This window comes from Rhagoletis pomonella, unplaced genomic scaffold (assembly GCF_013731165.1).
Source record: "Rhagoletis pomonella isolate Grant_MI unplaced genomic scaffold, Rhpom_1.0 Rhpom_scaffold_00001, whole genome shotgun sequence".
NCBI lineage: Eukaryota > Metazoa > Arthropoda > Insecta > Diptera > Tephritidae > Rhagoletis > Rhagoletis pomonella.
The window spans coordinates 10,921,604-10,939,428 of NW_023458555.1; the positions used below are offsets into that span (position 1 = coordinate 10,921,604).

The 17,825-nt window shown below is 40.8% G+C and overlaps 2 protein-coding genes and 1 pseudogene across 2 annotated transcripts; 2 read left to right on the forward strand and 1 right to left on the reverse strand.

Moving 5' to 3' along the window:
* Positions 1–477: 477 nt before the first annotated feature.
* LOC118752433 lies at positions 478–2,177 on the forward strand (annotated as a pseudogene).
* A 285-nt stretch (positions 2,178–2,462) lies between these two features.
* LOC118738750 (single-stranded DNA-binding protein, mitochondrial-like) lies at positions 2,463–3,413 on the reverse strand. Its single transcript, XM_036469698.1, has 4 exons — positions 3,298–3,413; positions 3,153–3,231; positions 2,984–3,092; positions 2,463–2,808 (listed from the first exon to the last, which is right to left on the reverse strand). The coding sequence occupies exons 1-4, from the start codon at positions 3,319–3,321 to the stop codon at positions 2,589–2,591; spliced, it is 432 nt and encodes a 143-aa protein (XP_036325591.1). The 5' UTR covers positions 3,322–3,413; the 3' UTR covers positions 2,463–2,588.
* Positions 3,414–3,989: 576 nt separating this feature from the next.
* Positions 3,990–12,626, forward strand: LOC118738753 (ataxin-2 homolog). Its single transcript, XM_036469710.1, has 7 exons — positions 3,990–4,624; positions 6,184–6,572; positions 6,637–7,858; positions 7,917–8,076; positions 9,825–11,172; positions 11,241–11,383; positions 11,483–12,626. The coding sequence occupies exons 1-7, from the start codon at positions 4,575–4,577 to the stop codon at positions 11,777–11,779; spliced, it is 3,609 nt and encodes a 1,202-aa protein (XP_036325603.1). The 5' UTR covers positions 3,990–4,574; the 3' UTR covers positions 11,780–12,626.
* Positions 12,627–17,825: the final 5,199 nt, after the last annotated feature.

The window sequence follows — 17,825 nt, forward strand, 5'->3', positions numbered from 1 at the left end:
AGTCGGGTGTGGTTCAGTGGGCATGCGAAGAGAAGCGTTGAGTCATGGGGCGCCTCTCCGCATGCCGGGCATTCATTTGGGACATCTGCATTTGTTCTGCTCAGCTACGAATTCATCCTGCTACAGCGGCAAAAGCGAAATTGGGCTATTGTGGTTCGAGTCTCCAGAGGCAGGCGAAGCTCTGTCTCGTCCACGTCTGGTGGTTGTGTGCCCGGAACGGCATTCACAAGTCGAGAGTCTACATAACTCGAGACTGACTCTCTGTGAATGCCGTTCAAGGCCTGTCGGTAAACTGTCGGTCCAGAGGTTATTTTATGAACCTCTGGACTTCGTCCGTCAGTTCATAGATGCCTTGCTGTTGCGGCTCTGTACCTTATTGAAAACAGCGGTTGTGTGCCAAGACCTGTCACTGCAGATGCTTCCGCAAAAGCTCTTTGGGGAGTTTTTATGCAGGTACAACTCAGAAGGGTGCAAACCTACGGCAGGGTCTACCCCCAGATTGGAAGGGAAAAGCCGGCTGTCGGGGAATGTCCAACTTTTAAAGCGAAAGGCTGCATTCAAAGCGTTTAACGCCTTTTCAGCCACGTTTCTTCACTAGGCCATCAAAAAATCAAATTGCAATAGTCCATCATTTGATCCAGAACAATATGGGCAAGTTTTTCGGTGTGCGGCTGTGTTTTAACTTTGTTTAAAAGATCGAGCTGGCTGTTTTAAACTAAGATTAGCCAATCAAATGTCAGCCAGCTGTTCAAAACAAACGCAGTAATATAAGTTAAAGTGGCCTCAAGTGATTTAAAAAGACAGTGGCCCACATTCGAACTTATTAAGCAGACCGTACCTTCAAAAATATTACCTACTGTAATTTGGATGTGAAGGTGTGTAATTTTCTTACTAGGAAGCCCCCAAGAATCTGCTTCAACAAATTTTTAGTACATTATCGATCAAAACGTACATACAATAAAAAAACGTTAATGAAAAAAATTTGTAAAAAATTATTTTCTATCGCTAAAAAATTGTAAAACAAACAAAGATGTCAAAATTCTGCGGTGTAATTTCTAAGCGTCTAAATTCCGAAGCGTTGGAGCCCATGCGTTTCAGTCATCTAGAAATGCTCATTCACTGGCTCGCCAGTGAGACTGAATCGCTGGAATCAGATTTTCTAACAAAAAGTGAAGCGGTACAAGAACAACAGCTGCAAGTGTTACAGAATGAAAATAAAGTAAATAAAGCAGAATCAGTTTTTTTTACTCTACATTCTAATAGTTGATTTCCACCAAGCCTTAACTGCAGTTTATGCCGCTTGAAAAACGGATATTACAACTACTTATTTAGTAGAAGCAAACGAAAGGAAAAAAGCAAAACCTTTCCGATCACCCCACGTTGGAATTATTTTCACTTTTCTGAGCTCTTAACTGCAGTTAAGCCTTTGGTGGAAATAGGCAATAACACGCACACACTTCTCCACTCTTCTGCAGCTCAATGGCATTCATGAAATAATGCAGACGCTTAAACAAAAAGTAGCCGCCACGGAGCAGGAAGTGCAAATGAATGGCGCGAGTATAAAAATGCTTGAGAGCAATATCAAAGCCCTGGAGGACTATGCAAAGCGACCATTGACACCAGCTGGCATCACCTGCGGTTGTCCACTCGTTTGTCAGCAGCATCAACAACACAATATGTTGAATCTGTTGCAGGACACCGATCGCACCATCAACCAAATGAATACGCTAATGAACGAGATACATGAACTGGAGCCATATATGGAGCAAATCAGTAATCCGTATCATACAGTACGTCACGAGTTTTTCGATGCATATTCTTTTAATGCCCAAATGGCCAATGATGAAATCTTTACGCTTTAGATAAGCAGTATTCTGGATTGTCATGTTTCGACTTTGAAACAGACTGAAAAGAATCTGGATCGTTTAGTGGATAAGTTGAATGCGGTCGATGGGATGTTTCAGTTGGCGATGCGTGAGTGGAGAAATATTTTCCAAAATTGTGATATTAATAAAGACGCATCTTAATTATACGAACTATTTTAGTAAGAATTTTAATATTGTATCGCAACTGGTCTAGCACAATTAATTCTAATATCGTTTTAAATACTCACTAGATGTATCACAAATGTATTTTAATTTGCAGGACATCTTGCCGCCTGACGACAGAACCGATAACAATCTGCGCCGCCGAACTTTAGCAAAGCAATTGGTGGGTGCCTCAGCAATATGCGAGTTTAAAATTCGAATATAATCCTTTCAAGTGCATAACAAATTTTTTGTACTCAAGTATGTATATTGTTTACACATTTTTGGTAATTTGCAAATTTCAATTCACTTTCGAACTTAACAAATAATGCATTTTCTGTGAGAATTAAAATAACTGAATTTTAAAAATGAATGTAGTAAATCATTTACTTCTCACAACAATGTGTCGAGAAAATGGTTAATTGCGGTGATTCCTATATACTAATTGAAATTATTTAGTTATTAAAACTTTACAAGATTAAGCTTAGAATGTGTTATAGTTACATAAGAATAGTGTATGAAACGCTTAAAAATATGTAACTTATCTACACAAAAATATAATCACGCCTCAGTTCGGAAGAAAATTACATCATCAGCTATTATGCTAGTGGTAGTCTTTTGATTGCCTGACTGGTCGGTAATTTCACCATAGGTGATTTTTCCTTGCACCATTGTACGTTGACCTTTTTTCAGATGCTGCATGACGGTATCACGTAAAGCTGGTTTGAAAACCACTACGCGATGCCATTCGGTACGTTGTGCCCAATCACCATTTTCGTACCTGTAGAACGCGTAAAAAGTGGGTAAAAAGCAATTTTTAACACTATAGCTGCGGCCGCAAGTACCACGGAGCCTAGGCCCTAAATTGTATCCACATAGATTAATAGAAAGCTTTATAAATTTAGAAAACGGCTTTGGTACTCTGCAGCAACAGCATTTAGATGTTAATATGTTACCTGTAATTAGCATGCGTCGCCACAGAAAACATTACAACCGGGTGCTCTACGGAACCCCGCATTTGCGGATCAGCGCCAGCTCGGCCGAGAATGGTGACATTGTTAACAGCTGTATTAATGGATATACATTTACCATAAGTGGATTATGAATTTTAGTTAGTAGACATACTTTTTTCTACGCGCTGCGGAGCCTCTGTTGCGGCACAACGTGCTGCATGTGCCAAAGCCATGCGGATTGGGGAAATTAACTGTAAGCAAATAGAATTCATGGTACTAAATAACATTGTAGGAAAACATAAATATTATTATCTTACCGAACGTGCACTTTGAGTCAACATTGTTTACTGAAGTCGTCGATTTTAACAAAAAGAATTTATCAAAATATGCTTTGAAGAAGGTTAAAAAACAGTGCCGGCAAATCAGCTGATTGTCAAATGACTACCACAATGGCGGGCGCATCTTTTGCGACATCTGCCGTGGGAAAGTGAGTGTTCATACAATATCGGCAGCAGATGTCTCTGAGCGAGGTAACCCAACAAGAACACAATCGGATAAATTATATGTGTTCAAATAATTAAAATCTTTAGATTTACGTTCTTGGTTCTTCATACAAAATGACAAATCAACTCGCATCCCCTCTGCCTAGTGCTGATCAGTTTTTTGTTTCTCTTTTCATTTTCGTTTTTAATTTGCATTTTGATTTTCACTATGGTAAATTTCGGGGAAGTGTGGAGGAATTGAAAATCTTTGCCATGGTGGCAGCCGGCATTTTGTCGACGATTGGTATACTTTCTCGACGACAGCTCAAAATTCCTGAAGAACAAAAACGGTCGCTGGAAATGCGCCTTCTCATTTATATACGTTCTCTGTTTTATATACGTTCTCTGCCTTAGGTACAGGGTGAGAACCCGTGTTTAGCACCCTTTACTTCCGGTAGTCCATTCCAATGTATTCCGGTAGTGCATTCCAGAATTCAGCGAAATTTTGACAGTTGTTGTCAAATTGACGTTCGTGCCTCGTCGTGCAGTAAATTGGCCGAAGTATAAACGCATTTTAAACGAAGCGTATTGCAGAAGTAAAAAAGTTAACTTCACTGTGAAAAGAAATTGTAAGCTTATTGTGCGTTAGTACGAGCGTAAAAATATTCATATATAATTTACACAAACGCAAAAACGAAAGCTAAATTTTAACGCGATTACGGCAGCATCGTGTGTGCATGTGGAAAGCATTGTAATTGCATAAAAAACCAAAGTGCCGAAGTGTGCAACGTTTCTTTGACTTTGTGTTTTTGGCATACGGAAATCGGAACTCCTTTTTTTTAAGATTCGTTAAATCAACTAATTAAAGCTTAAAGCAACTCCTGTGGAAGTTGTAAAATACGTATATACGTAAAAAGATTGAAAGCGTGCTCGCAAAGCGCTGCGCGGATCCATCATAGTACGCATCATCGTTGTGGATCGAATCGACCAAGGCAGAAGAAACAGCAGTGGAGCAAGAATTGACAGCGCGGAGCAACTAAAAGGGGCGCGAGCGAAAGTGCCACTTGTCCACTAATTGTTGTGCAGTCGATAGTAGCAGCACAACGAACAACATGAATACCAACAGCAATAAACGCAAGAACCGCCCCGGTGGCGTATCAAGGTAATTGGTTACTATATGTATTTATTATTTATTATCCATACCCTTAAATATTAACGGCAGTGAATGCAACTTATATAACAGTTAAGAGTTCCGGGTAGCCATGTGCTCTTCATCACAGCCATGGGACGGACATACGTATGTAATGCATAGTTGTTTACATTCCATTGCCATTTGATAGGTTGTGGAATATCATAAATCAATAAAAAAAAATCACAGAAAATGCTTAAATGTATATTTAAATGGACCCAGCTCTGTGACGGTAAAGATATGTCATGGCTTTATCATGTGATTCATAATTCTGCAAATGTAAATACCGTACGCGGGACTTCAGCACAGCGGCATGCAAGTTAGCATCCAATCGACCTACCCATTTCTGGCGAATGCCATAATTTTTTCATCTTATTTTGAATTGCCAAACGGCGAGGTCATTGGCTTTGACCAAATATGCCGCTGTGTTGTTGGTAATTAAAAAAATTCAATAAACCGCCGAGAGAAAAGATGAAGCGAACGAATTCTTGATTTCCTGCATGTTGTTTACGAAATTCTTCGATTGCGTAGCCACTGTCGCGGTTTTACGCGTAAAGCTTATTATTGTGGACACACAGCCGAACACTAAATAGGTACATATAGGCAAAAAGTCACGTCAATGAATTAGAAAGTGCGTTGACTTTTATTATTATTTTTGCAACGTATTTGCTAATGTGTACAATGATTGGCAAGTATTATTTGATTACATATTTCAGTGTTTTAGGTTAGGTGTCTGTGTTGGTCAAGTTTTGCAGAAAGCTTAACCTTAAGATGCCAAAGCATATGGAAATAAGTGTTAAAATGACTTGAATAGAAGTAAATGAATAACTAGAGCCATAAGGGGCACAGTTAACTGCATAGGTAAAAAATTACAATATAGGGAGTGTGCCCGTTTTTACTTTCTAGTTTTTAGTTTAATTTCAGGTCATTTAATAACCGCTGGTTAATTCTAAATGCTTTCATAATAATTAAATTTCACAGATATTTACCTTTCCTTATCGGATGTTGTTGTTGTAGCAGCATATAAATTCCCCAAAGAGTTTTTGGGGAGTGTTGCTGGAGTGACAGTCCTTGGCCAAATATAAATCTGGGTCGTTCCGGTTACGTAGACCCGACTGTCGTGGGAACGTGTCCTCATCGGATAACCTCAGTTGGTTAGGCTTATATTCCCCAAAGATTTTATCTAGTATAGCCAGGTCTTTGTATATGTAGATGTCGTGTCTTGTAAGTACTACGTGAAAGTATATAATAAAATGTACTTATTAGAGTTTGCATTTTATGAGCGAAAAACGATTTTAGCTTCCCAGCAGTATGATAATATTTTCCACAAGGATTCGCATTGTTATTGTAAAACATAGAAAATGTCCAACAAATTTTGTCAATGCTGTTGTATCTGGAACAGGCAAATGAAAATCTGGGTCTGTCGGGTTATGCATAGAGTCATAAAAACATAACCTTTAGAAAAAAGTGTTAGACAGTTAGTGTTTCATTATAACTTCACCAAAGTTTATAATTGCCTCTTCCTGTTCCAGATATGTGACCGACAATCGGCAGCAACAACACCAACACCAACACCAACAGCAGTCCAACAAAGGGCGGACACAAGCGCAAGGCGTCTATAAAAATACGCATTTCATACATGCCGCCACAGCGTTAGTGGGCAGCCTTGTACAGGTGCGTCTGCGTTCGGGTAATATTTACGAGGGCGTCTTTCACACATTCTCGCCTAGTTTTGATGTGGCACTCGAGCTGCCTTTATGTATTAAAACTAATAAAAATGAAGATGAGGGTAAACATGTGCCGAATCACATGATTTTCCCCTGTGACACTGTAGTGAGCATTTCAGCGAAAGATTTTGATTCACGATATGCCACAACAAAAACATTCGCTACGGATGGCGCCATATCAGAAAAGTTCAATGGTAATATAATTGAATATAGTAGTTTTAATGAGTGGTAGTATATGAGTTTTCTTTCCAATGTCAGGCATACGATTCGAGGAGAAAGAGTTGGAGCCTTGGGATGCGTCTGGCATGAATGGCGATGTTGATATAGAATTGGATGGCGCGTCTAATGGTTGGGATCCCAATGATATGTTCCGCCAGAATGAGCATGTCTTTGGCGTTCAGTCTACATTTGACGACTCCTTGTCAACTTACACGGTGCAGCTTGATAAGGTCGACTCTGATGAGTTCAAGGAGGCAGAAGCGAAAGCAGAGAAATTGGCTGCTGAAATCGAAAGTAATCCTATTTATCGTGAGCGTGTTGATTTAGAGAATGGGGATGAGGAAACTCTTTATGCTGCTGTCGAACGTCCCGGCAGCGAGGTGGAGCGCGAACGTGAACTAGAACGCGAACGTGAGCTAGAGCGTGAACGAGAGCGCGAACGAGATCGCGAACTTGAGCGGGAAAAAGAACGTGAACGTGATCGAGAGCGGGAGCGAGAACGAGAACGGGATCGCGAGCGTGAGCGTGAACGGGAACAGCGAGATCGGGAACGAGATCGAGAGCGTGATGATCGTGAACGCAGTAAACGTGGTGGTGGTGGAGTTAATAGTGGTGGCGCCTATGAGCCACGGGAAGTCATGGCGGAGCGTTATATTACTAAACCGACGCGTAGCATCACCGGACCGCCACCGCCTGTTGCCATGGCATCAACAAATACAATAACAACTTCGTCAACGGCAGCGGTGTCGTCCCAAACTAGCGGCAATGGCCCCACACAACGCTCCCATGTAGAACGTAGTGCTGGCGGTAACAGCAGTGTCGTTGGTGGCGATATGATGGGTAGCGAACGCATTATGAATGCGCCGCCACCAACATCGTCAAATATAGGTCAACAACAGCAGCAGCTGCAGCAAACTAACTCAACTCAGCCGGCTGCTGGCGGTATGGCAGGTGGCAATAAGAGTACGACAGCGCCGCCGTTGGCATCAAACACTGGCTTGAGCAGTGGATCGGACGGTGGCAACAAGTATGGCGGTGGTTCGATGATGAAACGCAAAACGGTGCCACAGGGCAAGCAAATGATGCGAAATACGTCAACCACAAACAATTCCAACACATCGTCAGGTGTGGGCAGTAGCAGTGGAAATATGACGCAAGGCAGCAGTGGCAATCAGTCAAGTGGAGGCAAAGGTGGCAATTACCAGCCGATGTCGATGCAAAATCAGTCGTCGTATCAAAACTATTCGCAAATCATGCATGGGTACGGCATCACCGTTTCATTTTAATGCACGCTTAAGTTAGCGTTTTCCACATTGCAGGTCAAATCAATATCGCAATCAATCACATATGGGCGGACCGTCAAAGATAAATGGCGACTCTAATGCGAATCCAGGAAAACCGATGCCGCAGCGTGGTATGCGCCAGTACCAAGGTGGTCAATCAAACTCTTCGTTGAATTACAATGACTCACAGAATCAGGCAAGTGTTTTTGATGTTATCTAGGGTCATCCATCTAGGCCTTTTTTTAATTTTAAATTATGCACTTAAAACAGAACTAGATGTCGTAAGTTTTTTAACACTCCCGAAAAAGCAATCTCTGAATGTTTCTTTCGAATTTCGACCGTTTTTTAGTTTTTGAGATCCTTGAAATTTCTTCAAACTAAGCACGTCCTTAATTTACATATAATGTACAAACTTACTTACCGGAAAATCTCCTTGAAACTGAAACGTTATTATCGGTTTATAAGAGTGCGTTTCGAGAACTCTATAAATTTCGATAACTCAGAGATTGACATATCTCGATATAAATCGATATGTTGGTAACTCGATAAACTTTGGATAACTATGTATATATGTAAATTTCGATAACTCGACTGATTTTGATAGCTCCATAAATTTTCATATCTATCGAGACTAATTTCGATACCTCGTTATACTCTGGTAACTCGATAGAATTGGATAAACCGATAAACTGTAAAAACTCGATATTCTGCGCTATCGCTAAATCCATCGTCGTTCAATTTTCGCGAAATCTACAAAATTCCGATCACTGAATCCGATTTGCTACGAACATATGCTTTCAAAGTATATGCTTCGTTCGCAGTTGTTCGGATTCAGTGATAGCATTTTCGTGGATTTCAAAAGAATTCGGACTACAATGGATTCAGTGATACCCCTGATTATTATATAACCACAGAAATTTCGATAGCTCGATATACCTTGAAAATTCCTAGAACTTCGAGTTGTTAAACCGGCAAATTTCGGTAAATCAATAATTATCGATAACTTTGTAAGTTGAAAGAACTTGATAAATTACAAATCGATACATTTCGTTAGCTCTATAAACAATGATAATTCAATAAAAGTCGATAACTTGATAAATTCCATTACCTTGACAAATTTCCATAATCCAATAAATTTTTATAAATCGTTAACAATCGTTAATTTCTCATTCAATAAACATTGATTAATTTTAGTAATTGAGACATTCCGATAAACTCGACAAATTTCGATAATTATAAACTTCGATTGCTCGATAAATTTCAATGAGTGGATAATTGGATTTGTTCCAATCTTATAAAAATAGGTTAATAAAATTCCTTAAGCTTTTCTCATTGCTTTCATTTTCATCTTTATCTTAAATTTTGCCTTCACTTTTTTATCAATTATTTCTTTATCATACCAAGTTTCTTTATTACATACTTTCTATTTAAAATACGAAGTAAACAAAATGGTTACAATCGCCAAACGTAAGCGGACAAAATTTATGTTAAGTAGCGTATTAATATATAGATTTCATTGAAATGTTTGCCGTAGACAGAGCAATGCTGAATTTGAAGCCCGTCGGCAACATTTGGCCTCAGCAAATTATAGTGTGTTATTTATCACACCTCTGGTTTCTTTTTTTTCTTTGGGGCAATGTGAAGCCGATAAGCCAGCTATTATTCAAAATATGGAAGCCATCATTACTCGCGTAATTAGTGTAATGGTGGAAAGAGTAACTGAAAAGTGGACCTTACGAATGGACCACCTACAGCGTAGTCGCGGCCACCATTTGCATGAAATTAATTTAAAAGTAAATTTAGGATACGGCTATTTCGGGTAATAACAAAGATGCCGATATCCAGTTCTGTTTTAAGTTGTCTAATTGAAATTAATAAAAGGTGTAGATGGATCACACGTTACTGTCTTAATTAGGCACGCTTTTTAATAATTTTTACTTGTAGATCTCTATGGGCAAAACTCACGGTCCACCACATGGCCAACAGCAGGTCGGTGGACCAATGGTCGTGAACAATAGCACATCACCACCCCTACAAACGGGCGGTGGTGGTCCTCATGGACACGGACAGTCACAAAGCGGTGGTGTGGTCATGTCTGGCCCACCTAATCAGCCACCCCCACAGCCACAGCGACAAATGCGCAATCAGATGCAGGACTTGCGCCAGTTTGCACAAGATTTTCAGTTGGCAAACAGCGCATCAACATCGCCTCCACAACAACCACAACAATCACAGGTGCCGATACAGCAGCAACAGCAGCAACACCAACAGCAACAATCGCAACAGCACTTGAATATGGGTAAAGGCGGTGGACACCAACCACAGCCTTCGGTATCGCCGCCACAGCAGCAACAGCAGCCACAACAACAGCAAGTTGTTGTGCAGCAACAACAACAACAGCCACACATGAATATGCAGCATGTACAGCAGCAGCAGCATCACGGGCAGCATCACGCCCCTCCACCGCAGCAGCAGCAAGCGCATATACCACAACAGCAACAGCACTATGTGCCGTCGCATTTGGTGCAGCAGCAGCAGACACAACAGCAAGTGCAGCAGCACCTGCCAACGCAGCACGTGCATCAGCAGCAGCAGAAACCGCATTTGGACAGCGGTAACATGATGCATTTATCCAAACAGCACCAGCAACAACAGCCGCCACAACACCAACAACAACACCAACATCAGCAGCAGCCACCTTCGCAGCCGCCTACACCTTTGGCGCAGGAGCCGCCTCAGCAGCAAGTGCCACAACAAGGCATGTACCATGTACCGCCGCCGCAGCTGGCACCGCCGCAACAACAACAACCACCACAAATGCAGCCAACGTCGCCACCAGTGGTAGACACGCCGCCACAACAGCACCAACAGCCGCAACAAGCGGTGCAGCAGCTTAGTAAATTAGATACAACGCCAGTGACAACAGTCGCACCGGTGAGTGTCGCTGTGGCAAATAGCGGTGGTGAAAAGGTGACCACGCCTCCGGGCACCGCTTTAGCATCGACTGCGACGAGCGGTACCACCACCACCGGCACGGCGACTGTTAAGAAGGCGCACGTGCTGAATCCGTCGGCAAAGCCGTTTACGCCACGCAGCCCCAGCACACCGAATCCTTCGCGGCCGCATACACCACAAACTCCAGTGCAGCTGCAAGGCATCTACACGACTGGGACGCATGTGCAAGCGGCTAGCCAGACGCCCATGTACGTCATGCAATCACAGCAGCCCGCATTCCAAGCGCCGACACATCCACAGACCGGCCAACAGCCGCGAATGCGTAGAGGCAATTACGGTGAGTGTGCAATGAATTTGGTAGTGCGAATGTTTTTTATGTTTATATCGCATTTTTATACCCTTCAGGTCCGATGGCGGCATCGCAAACTCACGTTTCGGCTACAACGGCTACGGGACAGCCTTTGCTGGCAGCAGCGCCGATACAACAATTCATACATTATCAACAGACGCCACATGCGCCGCATTTCCAATCACAGCCCTATGTTAATGTGAGTATAATTGATCGCATTTAAATACAATAAAATATTTTCATTTATTTTTTTTACAAGTTTCACTAATAATCCATACATTTTCTACCCCAATTACAGGTGCGTATGTACGAACCACCGCCACAACAGTTGCAATTCATCACGCAAACGCCACCATCGACCACGCCTTCACCCGGCCAACCACATCAGACGTTCCATCCGCCACCACAGCCTTCTCCTGCGGGCGGTGGCCCACAGCCTACATTCGCCCCACAAACACAACCCATGTATCCGGTCGTCTATCCCGTCTTACATCCAACACAGATCATGCCGAATCACTACTACTCGACGACGCCGCAACATCCACAACAAACTCAACCGTTTCAAATATTAATGCAACAACATCCGGCGCAATAAAAAGCATAAGCAATGTTGGGTAGCGGGTGAGCGACACGGTGAAAGATGAAAAGCGGGAGTGCTGAAAACGTTTTGGTAGGGGACGAAATCGTGTTGTTGATGGAAGAAGCGTACTAAAGTAGTATAGAAAGGAAATAGAAAACGGAATAGTTGGCGAATTATTTATGTTTTAAATGCCGCTAAGCAACATCAGTCAACAATAATAACAATAAAATCAATGCCTCAAGGTATTGATAAATGATGCAAATATGTTAAATAGAACTTTGTAAAAAATAATTCTCAGAAAAAGTTGTTTTGGAAGATAACTTGAGGAGAGATGTGAAAAAGATGAAATGCAGAAGCAGAAAAAGCGCTGAACGTTAGCCAAAGCCATATGCTTTCCATATGTCTTGTCTACGCTTGCGTTGGTGCAAGTGTGCTAATGAAGTCTGTAGCCATTTAATTATTTGGCGTAAATCCACTGGAAATGTTTGGTATATGTTTCGCAAAGCAGCTGGAACATTGGCAAACGCAACAGCTGTAAATTAAATATTTATTTAATTTAAATTGCAACATTTGTTTTGAGCAAATATTGGCAAAAGTGTGTGAAAGGCATGCAGATTTTTAACAACGGATTGTCTAAACCTATTGTTATTGTTGTTGTCTTGGATGTTGCTGTAATGCTGCAAAAGCGGTTATCGGATATTGAACGCAAAAAGGCGTGAAATGAAATCTAATAAATAAAATGAAATAAAACAAAGAAAATGCAAAAACAAAAACAAAATAAAATACCACAATTTAAGTTGCAAACCGAGTATGAAGAAAACAAAAACGAAAAAAACAAGAGCTAATTAGAAATACAAAAACGCTATGCGTATAAAAATAAACACAGTGAAACAAACTTGTACACATTTGTGTGCATTGATTTATGCTGGCCCTCGGAAAAAATGCGAACAATCGCTGCGTTAAACGCCACCATATGTCATGTCATGCCATGCCACAACCACAACCACAACCACCTGACATTCATACACGAGCGTATTTTCTTGCAAAAAAAAAAAAACGAGAAAGTGTACGTACGTCTGCTGGTTTCGATGTTTAACCAGCAGCGGTCATACATTTGCCTAATATTTTTAATTTATTTCATTTCTCACTAGCGTATGGTGTGGATTTTGTGTGCGGGTGGCAAAATTGTTAAAAACGTGCTTTTGTGGTATTTAAATTATGAATATTATTTTTTTGTTTGTTTTGAATGTTGTGTTTTTGTATCAAGCGACAAAAAGGAGTAGGAAAGTAAACAAACATAAAAAGAAAGCAAATTAGAAACAAATTTTGAGCATAATTTAGGATTATTGCGACGATTTCGATTATTTTGCATGCCACTAAAGCCTTTTGCGAATCATTCCACTTGAAATATGTATGTATGTATAAATCAAGTACTATCTACTATAAGTACTCAAACGCAAAGTAAATTTGTTGAATGCGCGAATAGCTTTTGTATTTCGAGCGAAAAAAGAAATTAACTTAAAATGAGAGCGTATTATTTTCTTAATCGAATGCTTTATAAACTAAAAAAAAAATGTTAGCTTGAAATTAAAAAATACAAATTTTATGCGAATTCATAGCCGCAAAATGACAGTTTCAGTTTCTTCTGGCTGACAAACTATGGCCTATTAGATCTTGCCAAAACTAAGGATACCTTAAAATTTCGGTTAATTGTAAAAGTAAAGTGTTTTGGAACCATTTTATTTTACATAAAGCGATTGATTGTGCAAATTTTTGACTCAAAACTCAAATCATCCGTAAGTCCCAAATTTTAGAGGGCTCACAATTGAATTTTTAAAACAAAATTTGCAAAAAATTTCTGTTTGAATGCGCGGCCTTTGTTTTAAAAACCGCGAAAATATGCAAATTGTAGTCATATATTCGCCTAAAATATAACGCTTTATGAAAATACATTTACTCATTCGCGCATCCTCAAAGTGCTAAATGTTAATATGTTTTTTCCTGCTTGAATATGTTTTTTGTTTTGACGCTGAAAATATCAATATTTTTGTTTTTTACCTTTTTGTCGGTCTTTTTTTTTTTAGTTTATTTTCGTTTGTTCCCTATTCCCCAATGTATCCTTAAATACACCCCCCCTCCTCCCCCAAATTGATGACAAACCAATCAAATAAGTACATTTGAAAAATCTTTATGATTATCGCCTTGCGAAAATGGTGTATTATTTCAAGAAAAATTTGCATAGTAAAAGTAATAAAGCAAAAATAAAAACTATATGCTTTTGTTAAGTTTTCCTCTCTTCTTTTTGTACTCTTTGAAGCTATCTTTCGTGTACATGATAAGTACAAGAAAAGAAATAAGAAATATATAAACTAAATAATTAATGAAAAATTATAAAAAAAAAAAACAAAAAAAAAGTGTAAATAAAATGAGTAAAGAAAAACACACAAAAACTTAAAAAGAAAGCAAAGTTTGTTTGTATCTGTTTAGTACGGAGTTCGTTGTTGTTGTTGCAGCACTTGGGCTTTGCAACTGGCCTTCATTTGGTTGTTTTTTGTTGCAGCACTGGTACCAATGCCTGCCGAAATCGGCTACTCCATTAATCGTTGTCGTCAAGCTTAACTAAGCGGTATACCCGTGAAACGTGTTATTTCGACGGAAAATAGCAGGCTTAACACCTACTACTTACTCCAAGCTCGTCTACGACATATCAAATGTATGTACCGCATGTAGCGGCAATCCAACAGTACAAATAACTGAGGAAATATCAGCGAAATTCTTCGAAGAACTTCTGTGTGGACCTAAGGGACATTACAGCTGCTGCCATAATCCAGGGACCCTTTTCAAGGATGAATAAGTCTCCGGAGCCAGACGGCATAATTCCGGCACACATTTCCGAAAGAACAAACAAGATTTTTCAAAAACTGGTTAACATTTCCTGGAACATGTTCCAAGAGGTTGGACGAAAGTCAAGAAACTTCTTACCAAATAAACCCCCAGACTGTCCAAAATCTTACAGGACGATTAGCCTTTCATCTTTTATGTTAAAGATACTGGAAAAGCTATGGGACCATCACTTAAGGGAGGTCATACTCGCTTAGACTCCACGACATAGAAAAGATATTTGCATGTGTTTATTTATGGATATAGACGATGTCTTTAACAAGGCAAGCTTCAAATCTATGGGAGTGGAATTCGCCAATAGATCAGCAAGATGGTGACCTAGAAAACTGTAAAGGCGAATCTAGGACCCGAACCACTCAGTATCACTACAGTAAACGGCTATCCAGTGTTATATGGTCCATAGTGGTTGACGGTATTCATATAGTTCAAGTTCTTAATGCAAAAGAATACCGTAACGTAGGATATCCTGATGATAAATCCATCATAATAAAGGTCGATAATGAAAGAACCCTTAGGGACTTGATAAAAGACGCCCCAGATATAACTTGCACTGGATCAAGAGAGAGAGGTTGCCCATATAACCCAGCAAAACTACAAGCCTCTCTTTCACCGGCAAAAGAAAGCTATACTTTCCGGAACTGAATATAAGTGGGACTGTAGTTTCCTTAAAGGAAGAGTAACGAAATCCATGTTTACCACTTAGCAGTTCGCGGGGTTTAAGCTCTAAAAAGACCTTCTGGGTATACATACACTCAGATGGTCAGACCTATAATACTATATGGAGCACTAGTGTGGTGCAAAAAGACCACTCAAACAACAGCTATAAGGAAACATTGCAAGATCTGAAGACTTGTATGTCTATCTGTAACAGGGGCAATAAAAACAACACCCACTGCAGGTATGGAAGCCCTAATTAATCTAATACTGTTCCAAGTAGCAATACAAGCACTCGCGCTACATAGGAAAAGTAAGTTCATACAAGGCAACCTTGTCGGACATCTTAAAATCCTAAAAGGGAAGGCAGACGTCTTGGCTAAAACCAAAGTCTGGGATCCGATTCTCAGCTTTACAAAGAGATGCAGGATAACATTTTCTACTCATGAAGATTGGAGCAGCAATCCAAAATGCTTGGTTGACGATTCATAAAAATTGTATAGGGATAGTTCCGAAACACCCAACGGGACAGGTGCGTGTATTGTGGGTCCGCGAATCCGTATATATTTTCCTTTAAGCAAAGAAACATCAACACTTCAGGCGGAAATAGTTGCCATACTTGAGATCACCCGCATCTTATTAAACAGGCAGCACACCATAACAAAGATCTCCATATTTTCGGAAAGTCAATCCATTCTCGAAAGGTCTATGTAGATAGCTGCATATACTCAGTAAAAACTCTTCTAGAGTGCCACAGTACACTCAAGAAACTAGGCGCCTAAAACAGAGTCTCCAGAGAAGTGAACCTTCAAGCTTGGAAAGGGGCAGACACCCCAAATAAAACAAAAAAATATTTCAACAAATGGGCACAATTCTGCCGTGCTGGTAATTGGGTCAGTCTAGAGGGACTCCATCACTCAAAGAAGTTCCTTTGCTTCAGTGGCAAAAGAGCTAAATCTGCGTTCATGCTAAAAAAAGAAACCTAAAGACGCTATGCGAAGAACTAATAGGCAAACATTTCTCGTAACAAACACTTGTTTCCGCTTGGCCTCTGTAGTACAGTCATCTGCAGATTCTGTGGCGAAGAGGAGAAATCAATAAACATCTTTTTTATGTACAACTTGCCCAACCCCAGCTCACCGCAGAGCCAGATTTTTAAACCATACACGCTTAGCGGAGTCAACCCAATGCAGATTTCGCAACAGAGGCTTAAACGATTCCTGAGCAAGCTAAAGAACTAAAGTTGATATAGAGGACACAATTGATCCAATTTGATCACGATTCAAGTACCGTGTAGACTTACCCTTACTTTATCATAAGCCTGCTTTAATATACACACCTTAATTGCTCTCTCGAGGCAGCTGAACATCTTCGTCAGCGATGGGTGGTGGTTAAACTCCGATGTCGGCATTTGCCGGGCGGATGCGTCTCAGTAAATATTGCTTATGGATCTCGTCGGTTAGTTCAAAAATATGCTTTCTGACAAGCCGAGCTGCGATTGCTTGACATAAATTTGATATCCCTGTTGGGGGAGCTTTCAGGTCGGGCTATGCAGGCGGTATTCAGTCTACAACCCGTTGCTGTACGCAGGTCGATGTTCTGTCCAGTCTGAAGCTTCGTTCACTGCGTCCTATTACAACATTTAATTTCCTCTGTCCCGATTTTGTTGCGGCTTTGTACTTTATTGACTCTTGCTGTTGTGTGGGTAGCATTGGCTGATATTCTTCTTACTCATCCGTCTCAGCCCAAAAAAGTGTGTGGTTTACCTCAACACTGCTAACATGGCGCGGGGTAAGCCTACTGCCTATTAGGTTATGTTTGGCTGGTTTCGTTTACGACCGCCCAAAAAACAACTTAGACAGAGGCGTTTTACCTCCACCATATCCGCCTAAGCATGCATATGGCCCTGGAATTACAATAGGGGGCATCTAGTGGTGGTTAGAAGAGCGACAGTTTGCCATATTTGTCGGTGAGTCCACAGACAGTAGGTAGGCCCCACTGCCCACAATAGAGCCGCATAGCTTACTGAAAACGGGCTTATGGCTTTGTATGCGGCTAGAAAGGTATCTTTATCATTTTGCCAAGGGCCGCCGGTTAGGGGTTTGTGTGCCTTGTGTCTCTGCCGGGTATGGTAATTGGTCTGAATGAGTCACCGTACCGCTATTTTGGCCTTGGTTATGACAAACTGCACTTCTTGGCTAAAGAATGATGATGGTGTTACTGGTGCGAGCGAAGATAGTAAACTTTGCCCAGGATGCTGAGCTTCACTTGCCTCTGCCAAAGTGCGCTACGAGTTGCCGGTAAAAAGCTCGAAGCGCTTGCTGGCGCCGGAAGTTTTTTGGCCGTCGAAGATAATGGACACTTATATCTTATGTCAGAGACTTTAGCGCCGCTCATAATTTGCTGGTTCCGGCCTATAGGTTCAAGGTCTCTAGGAGGTCCAACCACTTTTTACACTTATGTATGTTCATTGATGGTTCTCCAGGTCCAGCTTGGTTTTTCTTCG

Bases quoted from the DNA above. Each gene is read 5' to 3' on its own strand.
- LOC118738753 (XM_036469710.1), top strand. From the start codon at position 4,575: ATGAATACCAACAGCAATAAACGCAAGAACCGCCCCGGTGGCGTATCA. The intron at 8,077-9,824 runs GCAAGTGTTTTT...TTTTACTTGTAG, and splicing joins ACAATGACTCACAGAATCAG to ATCTCTATGGGCAAAACTCA. The intron at 11,173-11,240 runs GTGAGTGTGCAA...TATACCCTTCAG, and splicing joins AATGCGTAGAGGCAATTACG to GTCCGATGGCGGCATCGCAA.
- LOC118738750 (XM_036469698.1), bottom strand. From the start codon at position 3,321: ATGTTGACTCAAAGTGCACGTTCG. The intron at 3,232-3,297 runs GTAAGATAATAA...ATTTGCTTACAG, and splicing joins TGACTCAAAGTGCACGTTCG to TTAATTTCCCCAATCCGCAT. The intron at 3,093-3,152 runs GTATGTCTACTA...CCATTAATACAG, and splicing joins TCCGCAGCGCGTAGAAAAAA to CTGTTAACAATGTCACCATT.